Source organism: Labeo rohita, chromosome 15 (assembly GCF_022985175.1).
Source record: "Labeo rohita strain BAU-BD-2019 chromosome 15, IGBB_LRoh.1.0, whole genome shotgun sequence".
NCBI classification, from domain to species: Eukaryota; Metazoa; Chordata; class Actinopteri; order Cypriniformes; family Cyprinidae; genus Labeo; species Labeo rohita.
In genome coordinates this window covers 2345309-2368370 of record NC_066883.1, presented here as the reverse complement: position 1 = coordinate 2368370, position 23062 = coordinate 2345309, and the positions used below count along the sequence as shown (strand labels likewise).

The following is a 23062-nucleotide window of genomic DNA, read 5'->3' as shown; positions in this document are numbered from 1 at the left end:
TTTTTGGTTTTTTTTACTTCAGTTTTAACATCAGTTGGATGTCTTTTCAACATTTCAGTTGTCCACTGGGTGGCCTGTTTCCCCACTTTATTATCCCACAGTTCACATATCCACAAAATCCACTATTGGTCGACCTCTACTGCAGCTGCATTGATAGGTTTTGTCTGTTAAGCCAAATTTTTTTTATCAAAACGTCCATGTAGCAAAAGCTAAACACAAAATAGATTGAGGTTTGGGTGACACTGAACTGTTGGGACACAACCAGTTCACATTTAACAACAAATGATCCGTTTAAAGGTGAAGTGCATGCCGTTTTGGTTCTGTCACTTATAACAGTTAAAAATCATGACTGTTCTTCAAGCATAAAGAAGGCTGTAACATCTGAGGTTCAACCACATCAGTGAAAAACACTTGACAGCACACAAACCAAACCAAACACATGAGAAACAAGAACTCGTCTTTTAAGTGTTACACAATTCATGAGAATAATGACACTTGGGAACATACTGTACATGTACTCAAACAGACGCGTTATGCTGTGCAGTCACTGTTTAAAACTGCAAATATTGTGAAGGTCTGTGGATTTTATTCATGTGATTCAGAGAACCGTCCCGTCATCCAGATACGACCAAAAAATGATGTTTCAGCACATGGAACGTGCGAAGAAAAGCACAGACGGCCCTCTGACAGCAGGAATCACGTCAGCAGCTTCACACGCTACAGAAATCAAATGATGGACATGACATCAGGGCTGAACAGGAAACAGCCAATCAGACGGTCTGACTTCACTTCCTGTGGAGATGTGAGAGAATCTCCTAAAATATGATTCTCATCTGCCTTCAGTGTGAAGTGGTCAAACAAAGAGTCTTATTTAGCAAACAGTTTTATGTTAAAATATAAGTGTTTAAATCAAACTGACGTTATAAAGGTTTACCTTGATTATCAGTGATTCTGTTGCGTTTGTTAAAAAATTTAAATGTATTCATTTTACCCTCATGCTGTTCCAAAAAGGAGTTCTTTCTTCATAAAAGAAGATATTTTAAAGAATGCTGGTAGCCAAAAAGTTGCTGGTACCCAATGACTTCCATAGCAAAAAAATGGGAAAAAATGATTGGAAGCAAATGGGTGCCAGCAACTGTTTGGTTACCGAGGTTTTTCAACACATCGTCTTTTATGTTTAACAGAACAAAGAAACTTTTACAGGTTTGGAGCAACATGAGAATGAGTACCTCATGGTTAGATGTTTAGAAGCCCTTTGTGCAGGAAAACACCACGAAAATGCTTTACATAAAAGTGTAGTGACGTCCAAATCATCACAGCCCATGAAAAGGTTTGTCTTTTACATTTCTGGCCATTATTTGAAAAATACCAAATAGATGAGTGATGGGAAATATTACATTTTACACTCTATTGTATAAATCAACAACAAAGGTAGTACATCCCAAACTCTATCAATGTCCTAAATGACTAACATTAGAATAATGCATGGCCACACAGGTGAACATAATTAAAATATGATTAGCATTAAGTTTGATTTGCTAATAGACACATCAGATCAGTGCTGATCTCTCTAAAGAACTGACAGACCGCTGATGAACACATCTGAAACCGTTCAACTATATTGTTCACAACATCATTTATCACAGACAGTCCATTCAGATCCCACCGAATCCCCAACAAGAGCTGAAAGACACTGCAAGAAGATCTACAGGTAACTCAGGAAGAACAAGTCCTCTTCTCTAACAGATGCATAAATCCCGATAATGATGACGATGATGATGATGCTAGTGTCGTCCAGCCACTGCACCAGATGCCACAATTAGTGATAAGTAAAAACATCCTGGTCAGGAGGGGTTTACGGTCACTGAATGAAGACCATGAAGAGAACATGAATGTGCAAACCAGCTAAAACACTCCAAGAAATGCACAGTGACTGACTCGACATGAAAACAGAGTTTAATGGAGTGACTGATCAAAGACGGCACCTCTCAGATGATCATTTTCAGTGAATTTTTGTTGATGATTGATGATGTGTGTTGTTATATAAAGGAATATCAAATATACACTACCGGTCAGAAGTTTGGAATAATTAATATTTGTAATGAATGTCTCACCAAGGCTGAATTTATTTGATCAAAAAACACAGTAAAAACAGTAATATTGTGAAATATTATTACAATTTAAAATAGCTGTTTTCTATGTGAACATATGTTAAAATGTAATTGATTTCTGTGATTAAACCTGAATTTTCAGCATCATTTCTCCAGTCTTCAGTGTCACACGATCCTTCAGAAATTATTCTGATATGCTGATTTGCTGCTCAAGAAACATTTCTGATTATTAGCAACGTTGAAAATGTTTTTGCAGCTTTTGGGGTAAGCTTTTTTAAAAAAAGTAAATTAATTAATACTTGTCTTCATCAAGGACGCATTCAATTAATCAATAGTGACAGTAAAAAACATTTGTTACATTTCGTAATGTAACAATTTTTATTTCAAATAAATGCTGTTCTTTTGAACTTTCTATTCATCTGTGAATCCTGAAAAATAAAGTTCCACAAAAATATTGTGCAGCACTAATAAAGCAAGTAAATCAGCATATTAGAATGATTTCTGCAGGATCATGTGACACTGAAGACTGGAGTAATGATGATGAAAATCCAGCTGTGATCACAGGAATAAATTACATTTGAACAGATAATCAGACAGAAAACAGCTATTTTAAATTGTAATAATATTTACATTTTTTCCTGTATTTTTATCAAATAAATGCAGCCTTTGTGACTTCTTTCAGAAACCTATCAGTACTAAACATGGATAAATCACACGCATCAAATCAGAAACAACACAAAGAGAAAAACATTCTGACATCTGCTTGTGGTAATAACTGACCAACCTCTCCAGCTAGTTTGGAGTTTGATGTAGCAGTTAAAAACACTTGACTATCATGAAGCCGAGCAGAACAGCAGCACGTGTTTCATTGGAGTTCAGCGTCGGGACATCAGTAGAAGGAGTACTGATTCTCCACAGCTCTAGTCCGCCGCGAGCCGTCGCTGTCGTGGTAGTCGTCGGCGCCGGCGGCCGCGGGCTCCAGCAGTCTCTCTGCGCTGTTGCTGCGGCTGTGGAGGCCGGTGCCCATCAGCACTCCTGCCGGCTGAGCCATCGGCGACGAGGACGAGCTGGATGACAACACCGGGTCTGATGGGGCGGCGGCGCCGGACAGCTGATGTGTCGGCGGGGTCGATTCCGCCCGACAGACCGGGGCGTCCCGTGGAGCAGGTGGGATATGAGGAGCTGTCGCATCTGTGCAGACACACCCAGATGAAAAGTCAAATCACTGAAAACTAACACATGACCTTCAAGGTGGTGTTTTATTGGTTCATTATAAAACAGCTGACAACATGTATAACATGAAATTTGGTAAAAAAGAACTACATTTCTGCAATATTCTGGTCTCTAGATATGGATATTTAGATATTTCTACTGCAAAAATACTGAGGAAAATATTCATTTTTGCAGTATATGCACCATTTAATACCATGACTTTATCAATTTAAAGGAGAAGTCCACTTCCAGAACAAAAATTTACAGATCATGTACTCACACCCTTGTCATCCAAGATGTTCATGTCTTTCTGTCTTTAGTCGTAAAGAAATTATGTTTTTTGAGTAAAACATTTTAGCATTTTTCTCCATATAATGGACTGATATGGTGCCCCGATTTTGAACTTCTGAGGAAAAAGGGTCTTATCTAGCGAAATGGTCAGTTATTTTCAAAATACAATTTAAATACTTTTTATTCTCAATCGCTCGTCTTGCCTTACTCTCCCTGAACTCTGTGTATTCTGTCTCAAGACAGTTAGTGTATGTCGAAAAACTCCAATCGTATTTTCTCATTTCAAAATCATTCTACATCGCTGCAGAAGTACCGACACAGTCTTTGCAAAGTGAACATGCAAAGAAGATCAAACACCCTTAACAAAAAAGGTAAAACAGTGATATAGGACGATTTTGAAGTTGAGGGAGAACATGAGATGGGAGTTTTTTAACATACACTAACTGACATGACCCGCAACAAAAACAGTTCAGGCAGAGTAAGACAAGACGAGCGTTTGGCATTAAAAAGTATATAAATTGTAATATGTTTATGAAAATAACTGATCATTTCGCTAGATAAGACCCTTCTTCCTCGGCTGGGATCATTTACAACCACATTTGGGATCATTTGAAGCTGCATTTAAACTACATTTTGGAAGTTCAAAATCGGGGCACCATATCAGTCCATTATATGGAGAAAAATGCTGAAATGTTTTCCTCAAAAAACATAATTTCTTTATGACTGAAGAAAGAAAGACATGAACATCTTGGATGACAAGGGGGTGAGTAAATTATCTGTCAACTTTTGTTCTGGAAGTGGACTTCTCCTTTAAGACTTCCTGCTCTGATTTTGGACCTTAACCCATAAAAACCCTGCTCTAAATGTTAAGTCATGTTAAGTCAAAAAAGTTCATGAACTTTGATTCAGACATAATGCCAAGTAAACTGGATATGAGAGCTGATTTATTTACTCCACTTTTCTCTTAATAATGTATTCAGGATTAACAGCATCCAACTATACAAAGCAAACTGTGTTTGGACACTTCAGGTCAGTCTCTTTTTGACTCACTGACCATTTTTTGACCAGAATAAGCTGCAATGTGGACCAGACTTCATGCTGATACTATAACAATCTCACTCAAGGTCAACTAGAACAATAGTGCCACTAGTGCCTGGTACCACAGACCATGAATCACAGAACAGACGTGAATCATCAGCTGGATAGTCAGACAATAATCCTCTCTCACTGTCTGTTTGGGTGTATCGTGTTGTCATTTGTCAGCTGCTTTTCAGAAGGGATCCTGGGAAATCTGGTTTTGTCTCATCACCGTGTGTGTATACTGTGTGTTTGTGGTTGGGCACCTGTGGGCGACCGCTGGACTTGTACGTATGAGCGAAGCGTGATGTCGGTGGAGCCGCCGGACTCCAGCGGGATGGGGTGTGCGTGGAAGTGCCGTAACATGTCGGCGACCGTCTGGAACCACAGGTGATGAACGTGACACTGACCGTTGTCATTCACAGACAAACGCAGGTGCTGCCAAACACACAAACATGACACATCGATTTATAAACTGCAAAATTCTTACAATTGTCCATTTTAATTATTTATGTGTTCATTTGAGTTGTTTGTCATTTGGTGATATTATTATACATGAGCCATTCTACAGAATTGGTACAAACTGCTGTCCCACAACCAAAAAACACACTTTAAGTACCCAAATATTAGATGTTTACTAAGTTCCTTCTATTATCTGTTGAAACGCAATAATATTTAAAATATCAGTAAGCTTAATATATAAAATCATTATTTATTGGGTACTTTTAATTGGGAGGGGCTGTCCCGAACCCTAACCCCTCAATTTCAAATGATGAAAATGATATAAGAAATATTTTTGCATTTTATTCCATTATTGTTTTAAGAACATAGATGTATCCGTGTGGTGTGTCTGACACAGAACAGTGTATGCAGTTTGCGTCCAGCGGATATTGGCACTACGGTGATGCAGATGAGGCAAATTGTTGAAAAAAGTTGTTATTTTAATTTTCTTTGTGGACAAAAAGTATTCTCGTCGCTTCATAAAATTCAGATTGAAACACTGATGGCAGATGGACTATTTTGTCTTTCATACTTTTCTGGGTCTTGACAGTAGTATTTACTTCAAGCCTCCTGGTTTTTATCCAAAATATCTTAAATTGTGTTCTTGAAGACGAACAAAGCTTTTACGGTTTTGGAACGACATGGGGGTAAGTGATTATTAACAAAATTTTCATTTTGGGGTGGAGTAACCCTTTAAGGAATGTCACTACCGAACACTTTTTTTATGTAATTAAGCACGTTTTGTATGTTATTCCATTAAATTTAGTTTTTATACGTGTACAACCATTCAGAACTGTGCTTGCTAACCATGTGCTGATTAGCATCTCTGAGCTGGGCCCAAAAGTACCTAAAAAAGTATCTAAATAAAAGTATGTCTCATTGTTTTGGCAGTGACAAAAGGGAACACATAATCTTCATATTTGTGGGAAATAAACAAAATTTTAGTGCAGTTATGCAAATGTTTAGTATTTTAGTATGTTTAATAGTGTGTAGTATGATAGTTAAAATACTGTAATGTGATGTAGTCACTACGAAAACATTATTGTCACTGAAACATGGGATGTTTTGTCAAAAATAAAGTATACTGAGTTATCAACTAGAATGTTATGATAGTGTTTGGTTTGATGTATATTCACACTATTGAATCCTTAACTTTTACTGGATTCAAAATACAAAAAAAATCTCTTGTTGCAATTGTTACTGATATACCTTTTTCAATTTTACAATTGACAATTTTTTAATAAAATAGCAAACAAATATATTTACAATGTAAATGTAAGCAAAATCTTAATAGGTCAATATAACCCTTCTAATTAAACTTTACTGTGTTGCAGTGACAAAATTGGGAAGAGTACAAATATTCCAAAAATTTCTGAAAATACAATATGAGAATTAACTGCACAATTACCTTGTATATTATACAGTTTGCATACATACAAAATTTGTGAAAAAGACACATTTTTTCAACATGTTTTCAACTATGACTTTGCACCAATTCTGTAGAATGGCCCTTGTGCACATGTGCAATATGTGTAAATATTTATACCACTGAATAAATAATTTTTCTTACTTGGTAAAGTAAATATCTGCATTTACTTGAGAAGCAAAATGACTTAAGATATTAAGAATATTAAAAAGAATTTTAAAAAATATCAGCATTAGTTTCCCAGTATATTCCTATATATATATATATATATATATATATATATATATACAGGAAGCTGGATTGAGTCTTGAATAACAACATGTTCCCTGCAGGTGTATGACAGATGTCATGGTTGTCACAAACGCTGAATGCCGCTGCTCACCTTGGCTTTTCCCTGGAAGTTGAAGGTGAGGACGTATTCTCCCGGACGCGTCTCGCTCTGGCGGATCACAAACAGACCGTGACTCCGAGCGCCGCCCGCGAGAACGAGCTGGGCCGCCCGCACCCGCGACAGGGTCCCGTGGAACCATGGGTAACCCGCCAAACTGGCATCTCCTTCCACTTCCCTTGGTGTTTCACCTGGGCTTCCTAAATGACAAGAGCAATGTGAATGGTGTGTGTCTGTACTCGTTTTGACTATACTTGTTAGTAAATCTCTTGTTTAGTGAAATACTCCATTAGTGAGACATTTGACTGATCTGCACTAGTTAAAAAGGCCTATAAATCAGCCAAAAGATGTTGATGTAAATCTAGTGTTGTGCACGTTTCTGTGATGGGTAAATTTAGGGGTAGGGGTTGGGTTAGCTGATCAAAAATATCATTAACCTGACAGAAAAATCACTGGAAGTTTATGCAATGACTTGTCCTGTATGTTTTTAGATTGAACACAGTGGTTCTGCGATAATAATGAATAAAAAAGCAAGGAACATTATATCTGTAAAATATATTTTTTATAAACACTTACCAAAACAATAACGATTTAGTGTGTCTGGACTCTACACTGACACACAACAAACAAGATCATTCTCATCCCAAACAATAAAACGGCCTGGTGTGTCGTGACATAATGCCTACTTTAAATGTGCTGCAAAGCGACTCCAGCCAGTTTAATTTCCCTGTTTGTCTAACAATTTATTTTCCATATTTGTCTGAAATAAAATGGTTATTCATGAATAGCATATATAAAGAAATTACTATCATTATGATTATATATAAATAATTCTGAAACCTACATTACGTGAAATTACATCATATAAAACACAAAGGACAATTTGCCCAGATAAACTTGTGACAACTTGCCCCAACCTGACATTTATGAAAACTCTCATCCTCGTGTGTTTTATTGTGTTCGCTTGTTACTCAACATAGCATGATGATACTGTCATTTTGGAACAGAATTAAAAGTAAAAAGCAACAAAATAAAAAATAAAAATACAAAAATCTGTAAAAATGGGACACAAAATATGGTAAGTAATTTTCTGTGTTGATTTTGTAAAGTTGCTTTACCTGTATTTTGCATTCTGCTCTTCACCGTGTTATGTTCTAGGGTTAACGGAAATGTTTGAAAGTTAATGGATAATGTTTGGATTTTTTTTTATCAGTGTAACTGAAATGTTACAGTTGAAAATAAGTAACTGATGTATAGTGCTTCTCTGTGTGACGACTAGCCTCTGTCTCTCCTATTTGCAATCCAAAACTAAAAGCATGTTATTTTATGTGGTGATATTTGCATGAAATTATTTATTGAAATGTGTCACGCACAGGCTGTGTGTACTACTCTGTAATAGTCATGAGTTTTCTTTCGAGTTACTTTTGGTGCAGCATGAAGTCCATCTTTATCCTTTTACTGCCTAAAATACATTAAAGGAAGCGTTTAAAGAAACCTAATGAAAGTGAAACTGACTCATTGAATTCAATCACTGTTCCTTGGATTCAACTGCCTGGAATCTTTCTTTATTTCTTTATTTAAAAAATAACTTTCACACTGAAACCAGTGAATCATTCTGTTCTAAAGTCAGTGAGAGATGACTGTCCCGAGCCAAGCGGCATTGTGGAGGTAACGGTGTGTGTACCTGACGTTGTGTTAGTGTTCTGGGCCTCTGGCGACTGCAGGAACCGCTCTAACGGGACATGTGAAGGGTGCTGGGTGACGGGCGGCTCCTGACAGCGGCCCAAAGTCGACTGATCAGCAGCAACAGAGCACAGCCGCTCAGACCCACGGTGTGAACCTGAACAACACATCCAGAACATAAACCCAACTCTTCCTGTTTCAGTTTAAGAGAAACACATCATGTGTACAGACAGAATTAATCAGAAATCTGCATTCATCTGAACTATTGATTCAGGCTGCACATGTGGAAGCAGACGCGTCATGATGACGTACCATCACACAACAGCTCACAGCTGCAGGACGACACCAGCGAGAAGTCTTTGTGCGTTTGGCTGTGAGCACATGACGCCAGCTCGATGTCATCGCCGCTGTCCCTATAACACAGAGACAGCAACTACATCATGAAAAATCAATCTTCTTTCAAATGCAACCTTTTAAAACATTACTTTGATGTCCCTAGTAAAAAGGTAATAGATTTAAAAGGCATTTCTATAAGTCTATTAACATATTAACTGACATATTGCTCGAGACTTATTGATAGAAAAATAATAATTATATGTTGTTTGGAGTACTACCTGTGCACAATGCACATTTCTTAATATTTAGCCTAAAATGTGTTTTAATGTCACTACTGGACTGTATGATCTTTGAATAATATCAGTCTTTAAATGTAAGATATTTAAAGTGTATCTGAAGTTCCACTTTAGCACAATCAAATATACTTCAGTATATCTTTAGTTGGACAATTAAAGTGCATTAAGTACAAAATTAGTTCCAATTTAGCAGACTTTAAATATACCAGTTTAGTATACTAAAAGCACAATTGCAGGGTATTTTTGTTAAGTACATAATGTGTAAATGTATTTATAGTATACTTAGCATAACAAAAATGTATTTTAAATACATTTTAGTATATTCATTTTTCACCAGGGGTGACTTCACATGCAGTTCAGATTAGTAAATACTTTTTCCCAGTGTGTTCTCAAGTATTAGACCTTTTGACCTATGACATCCATTCATATCAGCATTTTTTGAGAATCACCCTCTTTCACTTTGAACAATGCTGACCAATATCGTAATCTGTTAATTCCCTTTAAATGCTCAGACATTTACTGCTGCACTCATACATGTACTAGACAACACTATAATTACAATACAGCTACATCTAATTCTGGAGGATCACTTGAAATATAATTTTATATTGTCATATTGGTACTATCAGCACTAAAACTTGCTGTACAGTAAAATGCAAAGGCATTCAGTGTAAAACATAATTTTCTTGGTATTTCTGCGTTTTCTAGTACAAATGTTTTTTTTCTAAAACAAGAACAAATGTCTGCCAATGGGGTAAGAAACAATCTTAATTTAAAGGCAAAACAAGATTATTTTTCTTAATCCATTTGGCAGATATTTTCCCCTGATTTTAAGATAAAATCTCACTTAAGTTTGATTCTTTTTTTTTTTCAGAAAACAATGCTTAATATCTTATTTTGCTTCTCAAGTAAATGTATCTTGATTTAAAAATGTTTAGACGTGGGAAATAAAAACAAGACAAAAATACTAAGCATGAACTTATAGACAATAGTATGACTTTCTGCAAAGCTGTTTTGAAACCATGACTATTGTGAAAATACTTTTGATTTGACTTGACATCAAGTACATTTCGTTATGTTTGTGCCTTAAACACTAGTCTGACCAACTAGCAGTAAGCTAAGGGATACTTTAATATAATTTAATGCCGCTGACTCATAAAAGGTTATGACCAGTGTAAAGACTGTATAGTATCAGAGAATCACTCAAAAATGTGTCAACGTCTGTCAGTCAGTGCATATCTTGATTTAGTTTGTGATTTTGTCATGTGATTTTGATGTACTGTGAAGGAACATAATTTTAGGACTCTAATAATCCTTGGTTCCATCAGAGGAGTCTCACCCGGGGTCAATGCAGTCCTGGATGTCTGCGACCCACGAGTTCTTCTGCAAAGAGTCGATGGTCTCCAAAATGTATTCAGCACCATTTTCTACCTGTGATCAACAACACAACACCACAGTTTGTACTGACAGCATTGATCTAGATCCACTAGGTAACAAGCTTACATTTCTCAAAGATAAATTACATACATAACATATACGTGAGCGTCTAAGATGAAGGATTTCTAGAGTACCTTGAGCACAAATGTGTTGTCTTTGTCGGGCATCTCTAGAGGCATGGTGGTCCTCACCTCCACGATCGCGGACAGCGGGACGCTCACTTTGGGTTTAGATGACTACAAACACAAATCAGCCGTTCAAATACACATACTGTACAACATGAAAATCTAGTGAGCACTGACTATGACAGATATAAATTCACACTTATAAAAACGAAAAAAAAAAAAAAAAAAAAAAAATTCACCTATTAAAGCCAGCTAGACAACTGTGATATGTAAGTGACATATTGAAATAAGCACAATATGCATCCTAAAAATTATTGCAAGGCATAAAAACATATGATCAACAAAACAGAGCAGGTCCGTCATCCGGACCAAAACTCTCTCAAGGGACATTCTTACTGTTGAGCCCTGTGTTTCCTGCAACAACCAACCACACATGTACATGCATACTTTCTAAAACTACTAGTCTTTTTATCTGCCTAACTTCTAGTTTCATCAATTATAGTCTCATGTTAGGAAAGAGGATGTTGTTCTGAAAACATCAGTGTGAAACTGATGACTGAAGCTTTACTGCCTGAAGACACAGACCTCATCTGACTAATTCATGACGTTGAACTCTCTGTTTCAGCTTCTGTCTCTCACGTGCTTTTGACTCCATTTGTTCAAGGAATCTCTCTTACAGTCATAATGCGCTTTATTAGTTTCCGAGCACTGTGAGTATACAAGGAGACAGAAACTCACTGATAGGTCTGTTTGTGTTGTAGTTAACATGGATACGCATTCCCCCTCTATTTTTACCCTGTCTTTAGTTTGCTCAGGAAAAGGAAGTTATTAGTACTGTCTTGAGGGACTAAAATTGCTCTGAGATCAGCTTCCCAAAATCTCTCTGAACCTTTCTGAACAAAACCAAAATGTGGAATTGGATTTTAAGAGTCTGGATCTGACTCATTTTTAATGAGGAAAACTTTAGTACTAACGTACGTCCGGTTCATCTGTTCATTCATGAAATCACCTCATGTGAAGCCAGCCGAAGTGACACTAGATTAACTCAATGTCAGAAAAAATAAACTCAAATTATTATGCATGAGCCACAATGTTTGTCCTCATGTCAAGTGGAATCAAACACCATAAGACAGTCTTCAAATAAAGTTGACAGACAAATATCACCATCTCACAGTCCTGTTCGCTGACTGCCTCATGCATGCTTCACACAAAACTGGAAAAGCACTTATCAGTTTATCAATCCATCAGTGCTTTTAAGAATAACTGCTTACTAGATTTGAAGTTCAGTAAGTCTTTGAAAGATAATTTGAAAGTGAATTACACTTTTTTGCACACATCCATTACTGTGGTAATCCATGTCGGAAAATCCCACACATAAACCCACCTAAATGCACACCAAACAAATGTGGCTGGTCAGTCAGGTGGGCTCTTCCTGGCAAAGTGGACGGTTCTCAGCCTTGTCGTTTAGTCTGAGGTCTGGTTACATGGGAGTAGCCTACAAACGAACCAATCCCTAAACCTAGACCCAGTGGTTCTCAGTTTTTTTGGTGTAATGCTAAAATTACTCTGAGAGCAGCTTCTCAAATTTTTTTTTTTTTACTTTTCAGAAGTTGTTGACAGTTGAAAAATACACACAAAAAAATAATATGGTTCTTACAATATCCCAAAACTGAAATAAATAATTTCATTTTCTAAAAGTTTCTTTTCATTATTATTATTATTATTATTAAACAAAAAATCCTGACATTTACTTACATCTCTGTAAGCTAGTATGGCGTTTGAAGCACAATGTTAGGAGGATGGTGACTGTAACATTCACCTCCAAAAAGAACCATTAAAAGGTGCAGTAAGCAATTTTTAAAAATGCTATTGAAAAGTGAATTGGGTTGAGCACAAAAACACACTTGTAGCCAATCAGCACTAAGGGGCGTGTCCACTCATGATGAGGGAGGAGACAGAGCTCAGTGCACAAGATGGACATTAGCAGAATATATATATCCACCTTATTCTTCAACGCAGAAGTAAGCCTATGAGCAAGACTTCCGGTTCATGAGCTCGCTTTAGGAAAATAATGAGAAGAATAACAACATGCAGTAAACAATAAAACTGTTTGCACTACAAACAAATGTGTGCTTAATTATAATAACACATTAAAATAATATGGTAAGACACACCAATTTGCAATATCAAGCAGCAAAACAAGCTGTTTTGTACAGCTAAAAATAGTTGGATGTAAATGAGATCATCCAAGATGTTCATGTCTTTCTTTCTTCAGAAATTATGTTTCTTGAGGAAAGCAGTTCAGCAATGTTCTCCATATAGTGGACTTCTAAGGTGGTCATGAGTTTGAACTTCCAAAATGCAGTTTCAGAGGGCTCTAAATGATCCCAGCCAAGGAAAAGGGTCTTATCTAGCAAAACGATCTGTTATTTTCTAAAAAAAAAAAAAAAAATTTCAAAAATTTTAAAATTTTCAAATGTACGTGTTGTCTAGCTCTGCGTGGTTTCTGTGTATTCCGGTTCAATACAGTTAGGGAAGGTCGAAAAACTCCCATCTCATTTTCTCCTCCAACTTAAAAATCATTCTATATCACTGCAGAAGTACCATTAAAACAGTGATGTGGGACAATTTTGAAGTTGGAGGAGAAAATGAGATGGGAGTTTTTCAACATACCCTAACTGTATTGACCCGGACTACACAGAGCATGCACATCACAGCTAGACAAGACAAGCATTCGAGGTTAAAAAGTATGTAAATTGTACATTTTTCAATTCATATAATTTATATATATATTATTTTCAGAAAATAACAGATCGTTTTGCTAGATGAGACCCTTCTTCCTCAGCTGGGATCATTTAGAGTCCTTTAAAGCTGCATTTAAACTACATTTTGGAAGTGCAAACTCGGGGCACCATAGAAGTCCACTATATGGAGAACATTCCTGAAATGTTTTCCTTAAGAAACATAATTTAGAAAAAGTCAAAATCTTGTGCTCCCTCATTTGAATCTGCCTCACACGCAAGAATGTTTGTGAGTGGCATTTATAAAGGAGAAAAGGAAACCGTAAACACAAATCTTGTGGTTCTCGATACAGTAAATTTAAAAGCAGAAAATCAGTAAGTTTTGAGAACTAGGGAAATCTCCCTTACAAGAACCACTGCATCGCATGCTGCTTTGCTGTATGGTACGGGAGCAGCTCTATTTCCAGCTGCAAAACTCTTTAGGAAGTGGTGAGAACAGCTGAGCTCATCAGTGGAAGTAAACCCCCGGCCTTATAGCACATTTACCAAGCACGCAGCTTGAGTAAGACACGCAGTTATATCTTAAAGGACTGCGCTCGCCCTGCTCACCACCTGCTTGTGACATTGCCGTCTGGAGCTGCCGTACCATTGCATCCAATCACAGACAACCAGACTGACAAACAGCTTTTATTTTCAAGCCATCAGACTACTTAACAGCCAGCAGTTCTTCATCTACCACAAGAACCCTCCGTGATTGCCACTTCTGAACACTTAGACAATCATTTTACTATTTACTATTTGCTATGAAGTTTTACTACTTAATTTTTATTTTACTTGTATTTACCATTCTGTTGACTGTTCTGAATAGCATGTTACTTTTACTAAGCCACTGGTTCCCAATCCTGGTCTGGGAGAACCCTCAACAATTTTTCTTGGAGTCTAAGAGCTAAACTCTGCAGGACACCAGCCCACCAGGACCAAGTTTGGTGACCCCTGTCTTGGAGTCTAATGAGCCGATGAGTTGAATCAGGTGTGTTTGATTAAGGAGACATCTAAAATGTGCAGTGTTTTGGGTTCTCCAGGACCAGGATTGGGAAACACTGTACTAACCCATTGCCCACCACTGATTCATCTTAACCAGGGATCTTCAGCCTTTCTCCTGGAGAGCTACCCTCCTGCAGACTTCAGCTCCAACCCTGTTACAACACACCTACATGTAATTATCACGTAGCCTTGAACACCACATTAGCTGTTTCAGGTGTTTGACTGGGGTTGAAGCTGTGATCTGCAGGACGGTAGCTCTCCAGGAGCAGGGCTGGTGACCCCTGATCTAAACCATTCTCATCTAAATGTCTAATATGTGCTTGTACTGTCATTGTCTGAATCTGAGCCTTGTCACAAGCAATTCAATGTGACTAGTGTACCCACTGCAAACAACAAAAAAAAACAATTGATTTTCTGACTCCAACTTTAGCTATATAAGAGTCTAAATCCAGAGGGAGACTAACACAAAAACAAACAATATTGGGGAAAAAAATGGTCTAAGATACTGGTTCCCAACCACTGTTTTCCATGTCTCCTTAATTAAACACACCTGATTCAGATCATCAGCTCATTAGTATAGACCTGAAATGGGTGTCTCAGACAAAGGAGAGATGCAAAATGTGCAGTGTTGGGGGGCCTCCAGAAATGTGGTTGGGAACCACTGGTCTAAGATGTCCACATTGCCCATGCAGATAGATTAAGATCTTTCCCAGGGGTGCCAATTCTGTTCCTGGAGGAGTTCAACCCTGCTCCAACACAGATGGATGTAATTATCAAGTGCTACCTAAGAGATTAATTAGCTGGTTCAGGTGTTTTGATCAGGGAGCTGAGAGATCTTCAACCCTGCTCATGGAGACCCACCATCTTGCTAAGTTTAGTTTCAGCCTTCTCCAACACATCTACCTGCCATTTTCAAGTCATACTGAAGAACTTGATTAGCTGGTTCAGGTGTGTTTGATTAGGGTTGGAGCCAAACTCTACAGGACAGTGGGTCTCCAGGAGCAGGGTTGAAGACCTCTGCTATATAAGAATGATTTTGTTGATCAAACCTGCATACTAATGAAAGTTTATCAGAGTGTTCTTCTACCTTTGGTGGAACGTAGAACTCAAGCTGGAACTTTTCTCCTGCGTCCACCTGCGCTGCGGTCTTCCTCAACAGCAACCTGCATTTCTGCCACTGTGCCGCCCCCATACAGTTAGTGTCATCAGCCACCATGTATCTAAGGGCACCCTCCCTCTGGATCTCCAACAGCTCTGCCTTATGGCCTTGAGAGCCCCGGGGTAGCCGTAGCTTCTGGCTCCAGTGTTCGGACCCCACGGACTCAGCTCCATTGGTCCTCCTGGTGGTCCCCGAGGGGTCTGGTTCTGGAGAGGCCCTGCGGTGCCAAATCTCCTTCACCCCATCCACCACGCTCAGACTCATGTTGCGGAGGGAAAAGCCTTTCTTGAAGCGAGCCTTACGTCGCCCTAAAGACACATCCTCCGAACTTCTGGATTGGCTAACGGTTGCCATCTTACGGGTGGGAGTTTGCTGTTCCTGTCCGCTGGCTCCTCCCCCTCCGCTGTCCATGCTATCCAGCGATTCGCTCGAGGCCCCCACGTCTTTCCGCCGATGGTAGAGGTCGTGGCTGAAGGGCAATGTGCAGCTCTGTATGCCCACAAAGGGCACGATGCTGTACTTTGGAGCGGAGGACTCGCCAGGGGAGCCGGGACCTTGAATCTGGTCGAGGGCGGCAGAGAAGCAGGTCAAGAAGTGTTGAGCAAAATGTTGCGAAAAGTTGGCGTCAGCACCGGGCGCGTCGTAGCATGGGTTCTCGCTGATGAATCGTCGGAACTTGTAGGCAAAATCGGCGGCGGAAGCTCGAGCGTGAAGCTCACAGAATTCCTTCCAATCGGGCAGCGTGCAGGAGGAGTGCTCCGGGCTGCTGGGAGCCCCGTCGCCATTCATTACTAGGCCATGCCAATGCCCTGGCAAACCACTGACACAGAGAGAGAGAGAGACAGGTCAGTAAGCTAATCAGAAAGTGTGAACCAAAAGACCACATTTATAATACATGGTTCAAGTGACCCTATTTCTTTCTCCCATGCGGCACAGATTGGATATGACCCATGAACATGTAAGCAGGAAAAAAGTGCATGGATTCTGATATTCTCAGATTAGTTTCAGGCCTCCTTTGAAAATAAATAAGATATGAATCGGATATATATGCATTTGTGTTTGCCTTTTGAGAGAACAGATTGGATATTCTACCATCAATGTGAGTTGCACATCATTGAAAAATGCACATGGCAAATAACATCAACTCAGGTGGACGCTTTTCAGAGTCAGTACACAGTGTTGCCAATTCTGTGGTTTTCCTGCAGAATTGGGCTACTTTTACACTGTTGCCATGGGTTGTTTTTTAGACTGCGTGTTAAAGTAAAATTTCTCCCCCAGTCTATTTTGATGGAAGGGGACCTTCACCAAAAGGGTAAAGTTGTAAAAAAAAAAAAAAAAAAAAAACTTTACTTTTAAACAGCAATTGAGCTGGTTTTGTTTTGCAGATGTGGCAGCCTGTCAGTACGTCTACTGAAGTTGTCTTGTGAAATGTACAGTATAAATAAAGATAATTAGATGGGTCGTTTTTTAAAAATATATATTAGCTGGTCATCAGAAAAAACTCAGATACAGTCAGCAAATCAGAATTGGCCATCGAGAACGGAAGTGTAAATGTGGCCAAAGCTGCATGTCATCACAAATGTCTCAGCAAAGTCAGTCCACTTTTAGTGCAACTTCCACAAAATACAACTGTAGGGCTGAAGTGTTTTTCCTGGAAAAATCACCACCTTCAAGTATAAATTTGGTTAGTCCAATCAAATTGCATGATTGTACATTATTATTGCTTATTTGCTTTATATTGCTTTATACACGGGGTGCTTTGCTTCAACCCTAATCAAACACACCTGAACAAGCTAATCAAGGTCTCAAGGTTTACTAGGCAGCTTTGGTCTACTGTAATGAAATCCTACTAGGCAAGCACCATAACAAATGTTAGAATTAGTTTATAATAAATTATGTTTGAACTATTATTAGAATTACTGTGCAATCAAACACGTAAGTTAATAAACAAAAGTCATAACAAGCAACTGGGACTGAAAAATAGGAACTGGGAAAAGAAAATTTCACCAAGTCATCAATGAATGAAGTGAATGAAGCCTAAGTATGATAATATAAACATAATATCCATTACAACTGAATATATGATGGCCAAGGCTGCACCTTATTTCTGTACTGCTCAAAAACATTTATTTTATCATCTTGGATGCTGGAACTTGGATGTTTAAAGGAAATGTTCTTTTTTAAACAATATATGAAACAGAGAAGACTTTACTCATACTCATGCCGAACCCACAGTATGGGAATGGTACTGAAACCCATTACCACATGATGTACATGCAACACTTACCCAACCTATATTTTGTAAATGTTGTGGCATAAAGAAACAGCAGAAGCAAAACAACATGTCAGCAGGGTTAACCAAAGCAGACCTCAATCTGCCTTGCCACAGCACTGTCAGAAAGAAAACACAAGCTCTCTAAAACGGCAGACAGTCAAACAGAAGTGTGCACATGAAGAATTCATATATGTATGAACCCACCGACACAATTAGATAACTTTAAACATGAAGAAAAAAAAAACTTTTTGAGCAATTAATCACTGCTGTGTCACAAACACAGTAGTTTCTTCTCTCTGGACAGTAGACTTATTTTCCAATCATAATGCAGAGAATGACACTGAGTGCAAAGACACACAGACCAGCATCTGTCTGAAAATAAGAGCCATTCACTGAACACGTGACTTTAAGACAAGTGTATTACACAAGATCACTGATACCGTACAATACCGTGGCCTCCACAAATACTGGCACCCTTGAAAAATATAAGAAAAACAGGCCATGGAAAAATGTCTTTTATTTAAAATATTCACAAAAATCTAACCTTTAATTAAAGTAAAACAACTGAAAGAAAAACATATTGGCACCTCTGCATTTAATACTTTGTAGAGCCTCCCTTTGCTGATATAACAGCTCAAAGTCTTCTTCATAATGTGTAATGAGAGACCCTCCTTCATACAAATTCTCTAAGATTGCGAAGGACCACGCTTGTGGACTCTTTTCTAGCAGGTTCTCTATGTGGTTTTGTCAATGGTAAAACCTTCATTCTGTAGTCACTGAACTCTTTTGTTGTTGATTTTGAGGTGTGCTTTGGATCATTGTCCTGCTGGAAGATCCGACCACAGCCCAGTTGAAGCTTCCTGAAATGGGTTTGTTGTTTGATTACATCAAAGGCTTTTTATGGCAACTTTCCCAAACAAGTTTTGGTTACCTAGGTGGTCTTACTGTTGTTTTAGAGACTTTCTGATCCTGCATTTCTCCAACTCTGATCCTTAAAGACTGTTTGGCTGCTCAAACCAAACACCGCACTGTGTGTAAAACAAATGCAGACACACATCTTCTTCCAAGTCCACTGTTAAAATCTTCAGTTGATTTCAACTTCTTAATTATTGCCCAGAGAGGGGAAATGAGCATTTCAACCACTGAACTACTTTCTTCTCTTTTTCTCAGATAGTGATGGATGATTCAAAATTTGGCCCGCGTGTCGCCTTATGCTTACAGCCCAGTGAAACAGGAAATAATGTTTTATCAGTTAAATGTTCATATCAATGGAGGAACCTTAAAACCCAAGCGTTATGAAAATATTCAAATTATTTGATTTGTATGGGTGCCTTTAATTTTGGCACACATATTTGAAATAAACATTTATTTTTGTACAATTTTATTATAATTGTAAAAGAGTTTTTGTGAATATTTCTAATTATAGACTAACAGGGCAAATAGCAAATGAGGTTAAAAGAGTCTGTGAAAAAAATTCTACATTTTAGCATTTATCTCTTGATCTCTTTTTTGTCTAAGCACGCACTTTGCCAGTGATGCTGACCAAACTACATACATACAGTCAAACCTTAATTTATTCAGACACCAGATGTATTTTTTGAGATTTTTTTTACTAGTGGGTGCAGGACACTATAGTTCATTTATGTAAGTGAGGATAGCAAAATAAAACCAACTGTTCATACAGTAAAACTGATAAAAATTTGGGACCAAAAATTTGATTTGACACTTTGACCTGGCCATACCTTTCTATCAAAGTTATCTTACATTATTAAGATACATTTGTTCTGGCACAGTTTAATTCTTGAGATGTTATTGTATTTATTAGCATTTTAAACTATAGCGAATAAACTGTGATAATATAAGAAATGTTAAAGGTGTCTGAATAAATGTTGGTTTGACTATATCTATCTATCTATCTATCTATCTATCTATATATATATATAAAATCTTCCAGTATGTTTAACTCTGCCACACTTTGTTTACAATTATTTTGTTGCTCCAAGTTAACATTTACACACAACTATGAGGGAATTTACAGAAGTGACAATATTTTTAAACTTCTTGTATCATTCGTACACATATTTCAAATAGACTACATATTTCCATTTTACATTCAGTTTTAACCTAAAACATTGATGCTGGGAAAAGCATTCTCATTTGCAGTGGTTTTATGGATGTTTTAATGTTTACACCAGTAGGGTCCAATTAGATGTTCTCGTCTAGGGCCCCTCAAACCCCAGGATGGCCCTGTATGTGTGTCTGTGTACAGTAAGATGCTGTGTGTATGCATGTGTCCACACATGCATGTATCATTTGATTATTTCAGATTGTCTATTATTGGGTGGATGATGCTGTGCATCCCTGTGAATGAAGCCGGTGCACGAGGCCTGAATCAATAACTCACACACGCACAAGCACGCATACATACGTTTACATCGATACAAAACACAGTGCAGATGACCAACACTGAACCAGCATCTCCAGAACCAGCGACTGTGACCCGTATTACGCTTTAATCATTAGTTACCGCACACGGGCGTGCATTTACACGAGCATTAAACAAATAAAGAAACAGCATATACGTAGGTAAAGCGGCGCATAATGAATGAGAGCAAAGGGCCGTTCATTCAGGACGCGTTCGACTCGCGTTTTCGGACGCGTCCGTGCGAACGCACTCCCCTGAATCACTCGCGTTCATTCTCACCTCCGATAAATGCGTCACTGCATCTGATGCCGGTGCTGTTATTCCAGATCCATCGACGGAGGTCTGTGAAGGAGTCCAGCACATCGCATCGCTATATGATCCATAAGTGAGCAGTATAGAGACTGATACATGACGCGCGCACATCTATTCTCCAGGCAATGCAGCTGCTCTTAAAGGGGACGCGGCGCGATTTCTGATTGGTCCTTAAATGGGCCACGTCATGAAGTCATTGGTCACCATTGAGTGAAGGTGATTCAGAGCATCATCCTCCTCCTCCATCAAGGCTGAAAACTCACTAGGATCAGATCACATGAGTGGAAATACACACTGCTGCTGTACGTTCATGGAGACGTTATGGAGTACTAGCTTGTGCTTACAATATACTCCATACTATACTATATACTGTATGCGCAGCCATCGCTTCTGTTCATATATCAGTAAGATTGTTGTTACATTTATCGGTTACACTTTATTTTGATAGTCTACTTTAGTCATTCTGTTCACTATAATTAAAACTGGGTAGATTACTTCCTAAATGTAATCCGTTACTGATTCCAAATTACATGACAAAAATGACACATTTTAGGTAATATAATCTACTTTCTGATTACTTTTAGATTACTTTTGAATTATCTCGTTTATCACATTGATTTAAATAGAATAATATTGTACCATAGCATAAAAATACAAAGAGTAAGAAAATATAGTGCATTTGTTATTAACAACATGAAGTGCATTAAACAATATATTATGTCAAGGTTTCCCGAACTGGTGCTTGTAAAGGAACTACAGGGGGTTTATTAATTTAATAAAAAACTAATAAATTATAATAAATTTAAATGATTAAAAATGTTACATTGAAAACTTAAAATCTATAAAAAAAAGATTAAGTTTTAAAAAATGAATTATTTTATTTGTTCACCTGCATGTCATGTGACGATAACCAATGTCAGAGAGCCAATGGACATGCAGATGTGATCATTTATTTATTTTAAAATCTCAGGGGCACTTCAAGTAAATATATTAGGTGAAAGAGGATCAGATGACAAAAAGTTTATGAATTTGTGCATTTTAATGTATTTGAAAGACAAAAGCCTCCTAAAGACATTAAAACGGTTAAATAACCTACAGAGCGAATCGAATAAAAAAGAATGTGTTCATCAGTAGCTTCTTAAATTTGAAATGATTTTTGTAAATCAGTGGTCAGATGCTGTGTCGCCACCTGAATAATGACTGATCTTTGTGTAAATATCTACAAAACTTGAAAACTTTCTGAATGTATATAAGCGGTAGGCTATTTGTGACCCTGGACCACAAAACCAGTCATAAGTAGCACAGGTATATTTGTAGCAATAGCCAACAATACATTGTATGAGTCAAAAACATTTTTATGATCATGCTGCATGAAGATATTTTGTAAATATTTTGATTTTTTTGCACCCTCAGATTCCAGATTTTTAAATAGTTGTATCTCAGAGAAATATATTCTATTGTCAATTTGTTTGTCACAAATCACACATCAATGGAAAGCTTATTTATTTAGTTTTCAATGGATGTATCAATCATGAATGATTTTGTGGTCCTGGGTCACATTTTAGAATGAGAGTTAGTTTACATGTCATTGCAAACTTACTTATAGTTAGTAGAATGTCTAAAGTGAAAATTGTAACCCATCTCTCATCTTTCTGTCAATCTTACTTAAAAGGAGAGACATCCACTTCCAAAACAAAGATTCACATATAATGTACTCACCCCTGTGTCATCCAAGAAGTTCATGTCTTTCTTTCTTCAGTCGTAAAGAAATTATGTTTTTTGAGGGAAACATTTCAGCATTTTTCTCCATATAATGGACTGATATGGTGCCCCGATTTTGAACTTGTAAAAAGCAGATTAAATGTGGCTTCAAACGATCACAAATGCGGGTGTAAACGATCCCAGCTGAGCAATAAGGGTCTTATCTAGCGTAACAACGGTTATTTTAATAAAAATAATACAATTTATATACTTTTTAATGTCAAACACTCGTCTTGTCTTACTCTGTCTGGACTGGTTTTGTTCCGGTTCATGACAGTTAGTGTATGTCGAAAAACTCCCATCTCATGTTCTCCCTCAACTTCAAAATCGTCCTATATCACTGTTTTACCTTTTTTGTTAAGGGTGTTTGATCTTTGCATGTTCACTTTGCAAAGACTGTGTCGGTACTTTTGCAGTGATGTAGGATGATTTTTAAATGATTTTTGAAGTTGAGGGAGAAAA

The 23062-nt window shown here is 37.7% G+C and overlaps 1 protein-coding gene across 2 annotated transcripts; it reads right to left on the bottom strand.

The window, feature by feature from the left end:
- Positions 1-444: 444 nt before the first annotated feature.
- Positions 445-20955, bottom strand: LOC127177202 (SH2B adapter protein 2). 2 transcript variants are annotated; one of them, XM_051129338.1, is made up of 10 exons: positions 20807-20955; positions 15756-16647; positions 10893-10994; positions 10661-10752; positions 9002-9102; positions 8691-8846; positions 8125-8160; positions 7001-7206; positions 4958-5129; positions 445-3302 (listed from the first exon to the last, which is right to left on the bottom strand). In XM_051129338.1, exons 2-10 carry the CDS (start codon positions 16614-16616, stop codon positions 3001-3003), a joined length of 2028 nt encoding a protein of 675 aa, XP_050985295.1. In that variant the 5' UTR covers positions 16617-16647; positions 20807-20955; the 3' UTR covers positions 445-3000. The 2 variants fall into 2 exon arrangements, with proteins under 2 accessions (XP_050985295.1, XP_050985296.1); XM_051129339.1 differs by lacking the exon at positions 8125-8160.
- Between the last annotated feature and the right edge of the window lie 2107 nt (positions 20956-23062).

Excerpts from the sequence above, each read along its gene's own strand:
- LOC127177202 (XM_051129338.1), bottom strand. The coding sequence starts at position 16,616 with ATGAATGGCGACGGGGCTCCCAGCAGCCCGGAGCACTCCTCCTGCACG. Across the intron at positions 10,995-15,755 it reads AGTTCTACGTTCCACCAAAG|TCATCTAAACCCAAAGTGAG; the intron begins GTAGAAGAACAC and ends TTGTGTTTGTAG. Across the intron at positions 8,847-9,001 it reads CTGTGAGCTGTTGTGTGATG|GTTCACACCGTGGGTCTGAG; the intron begins GTACGTCATCAT and ends TGTGTTGTTCAG.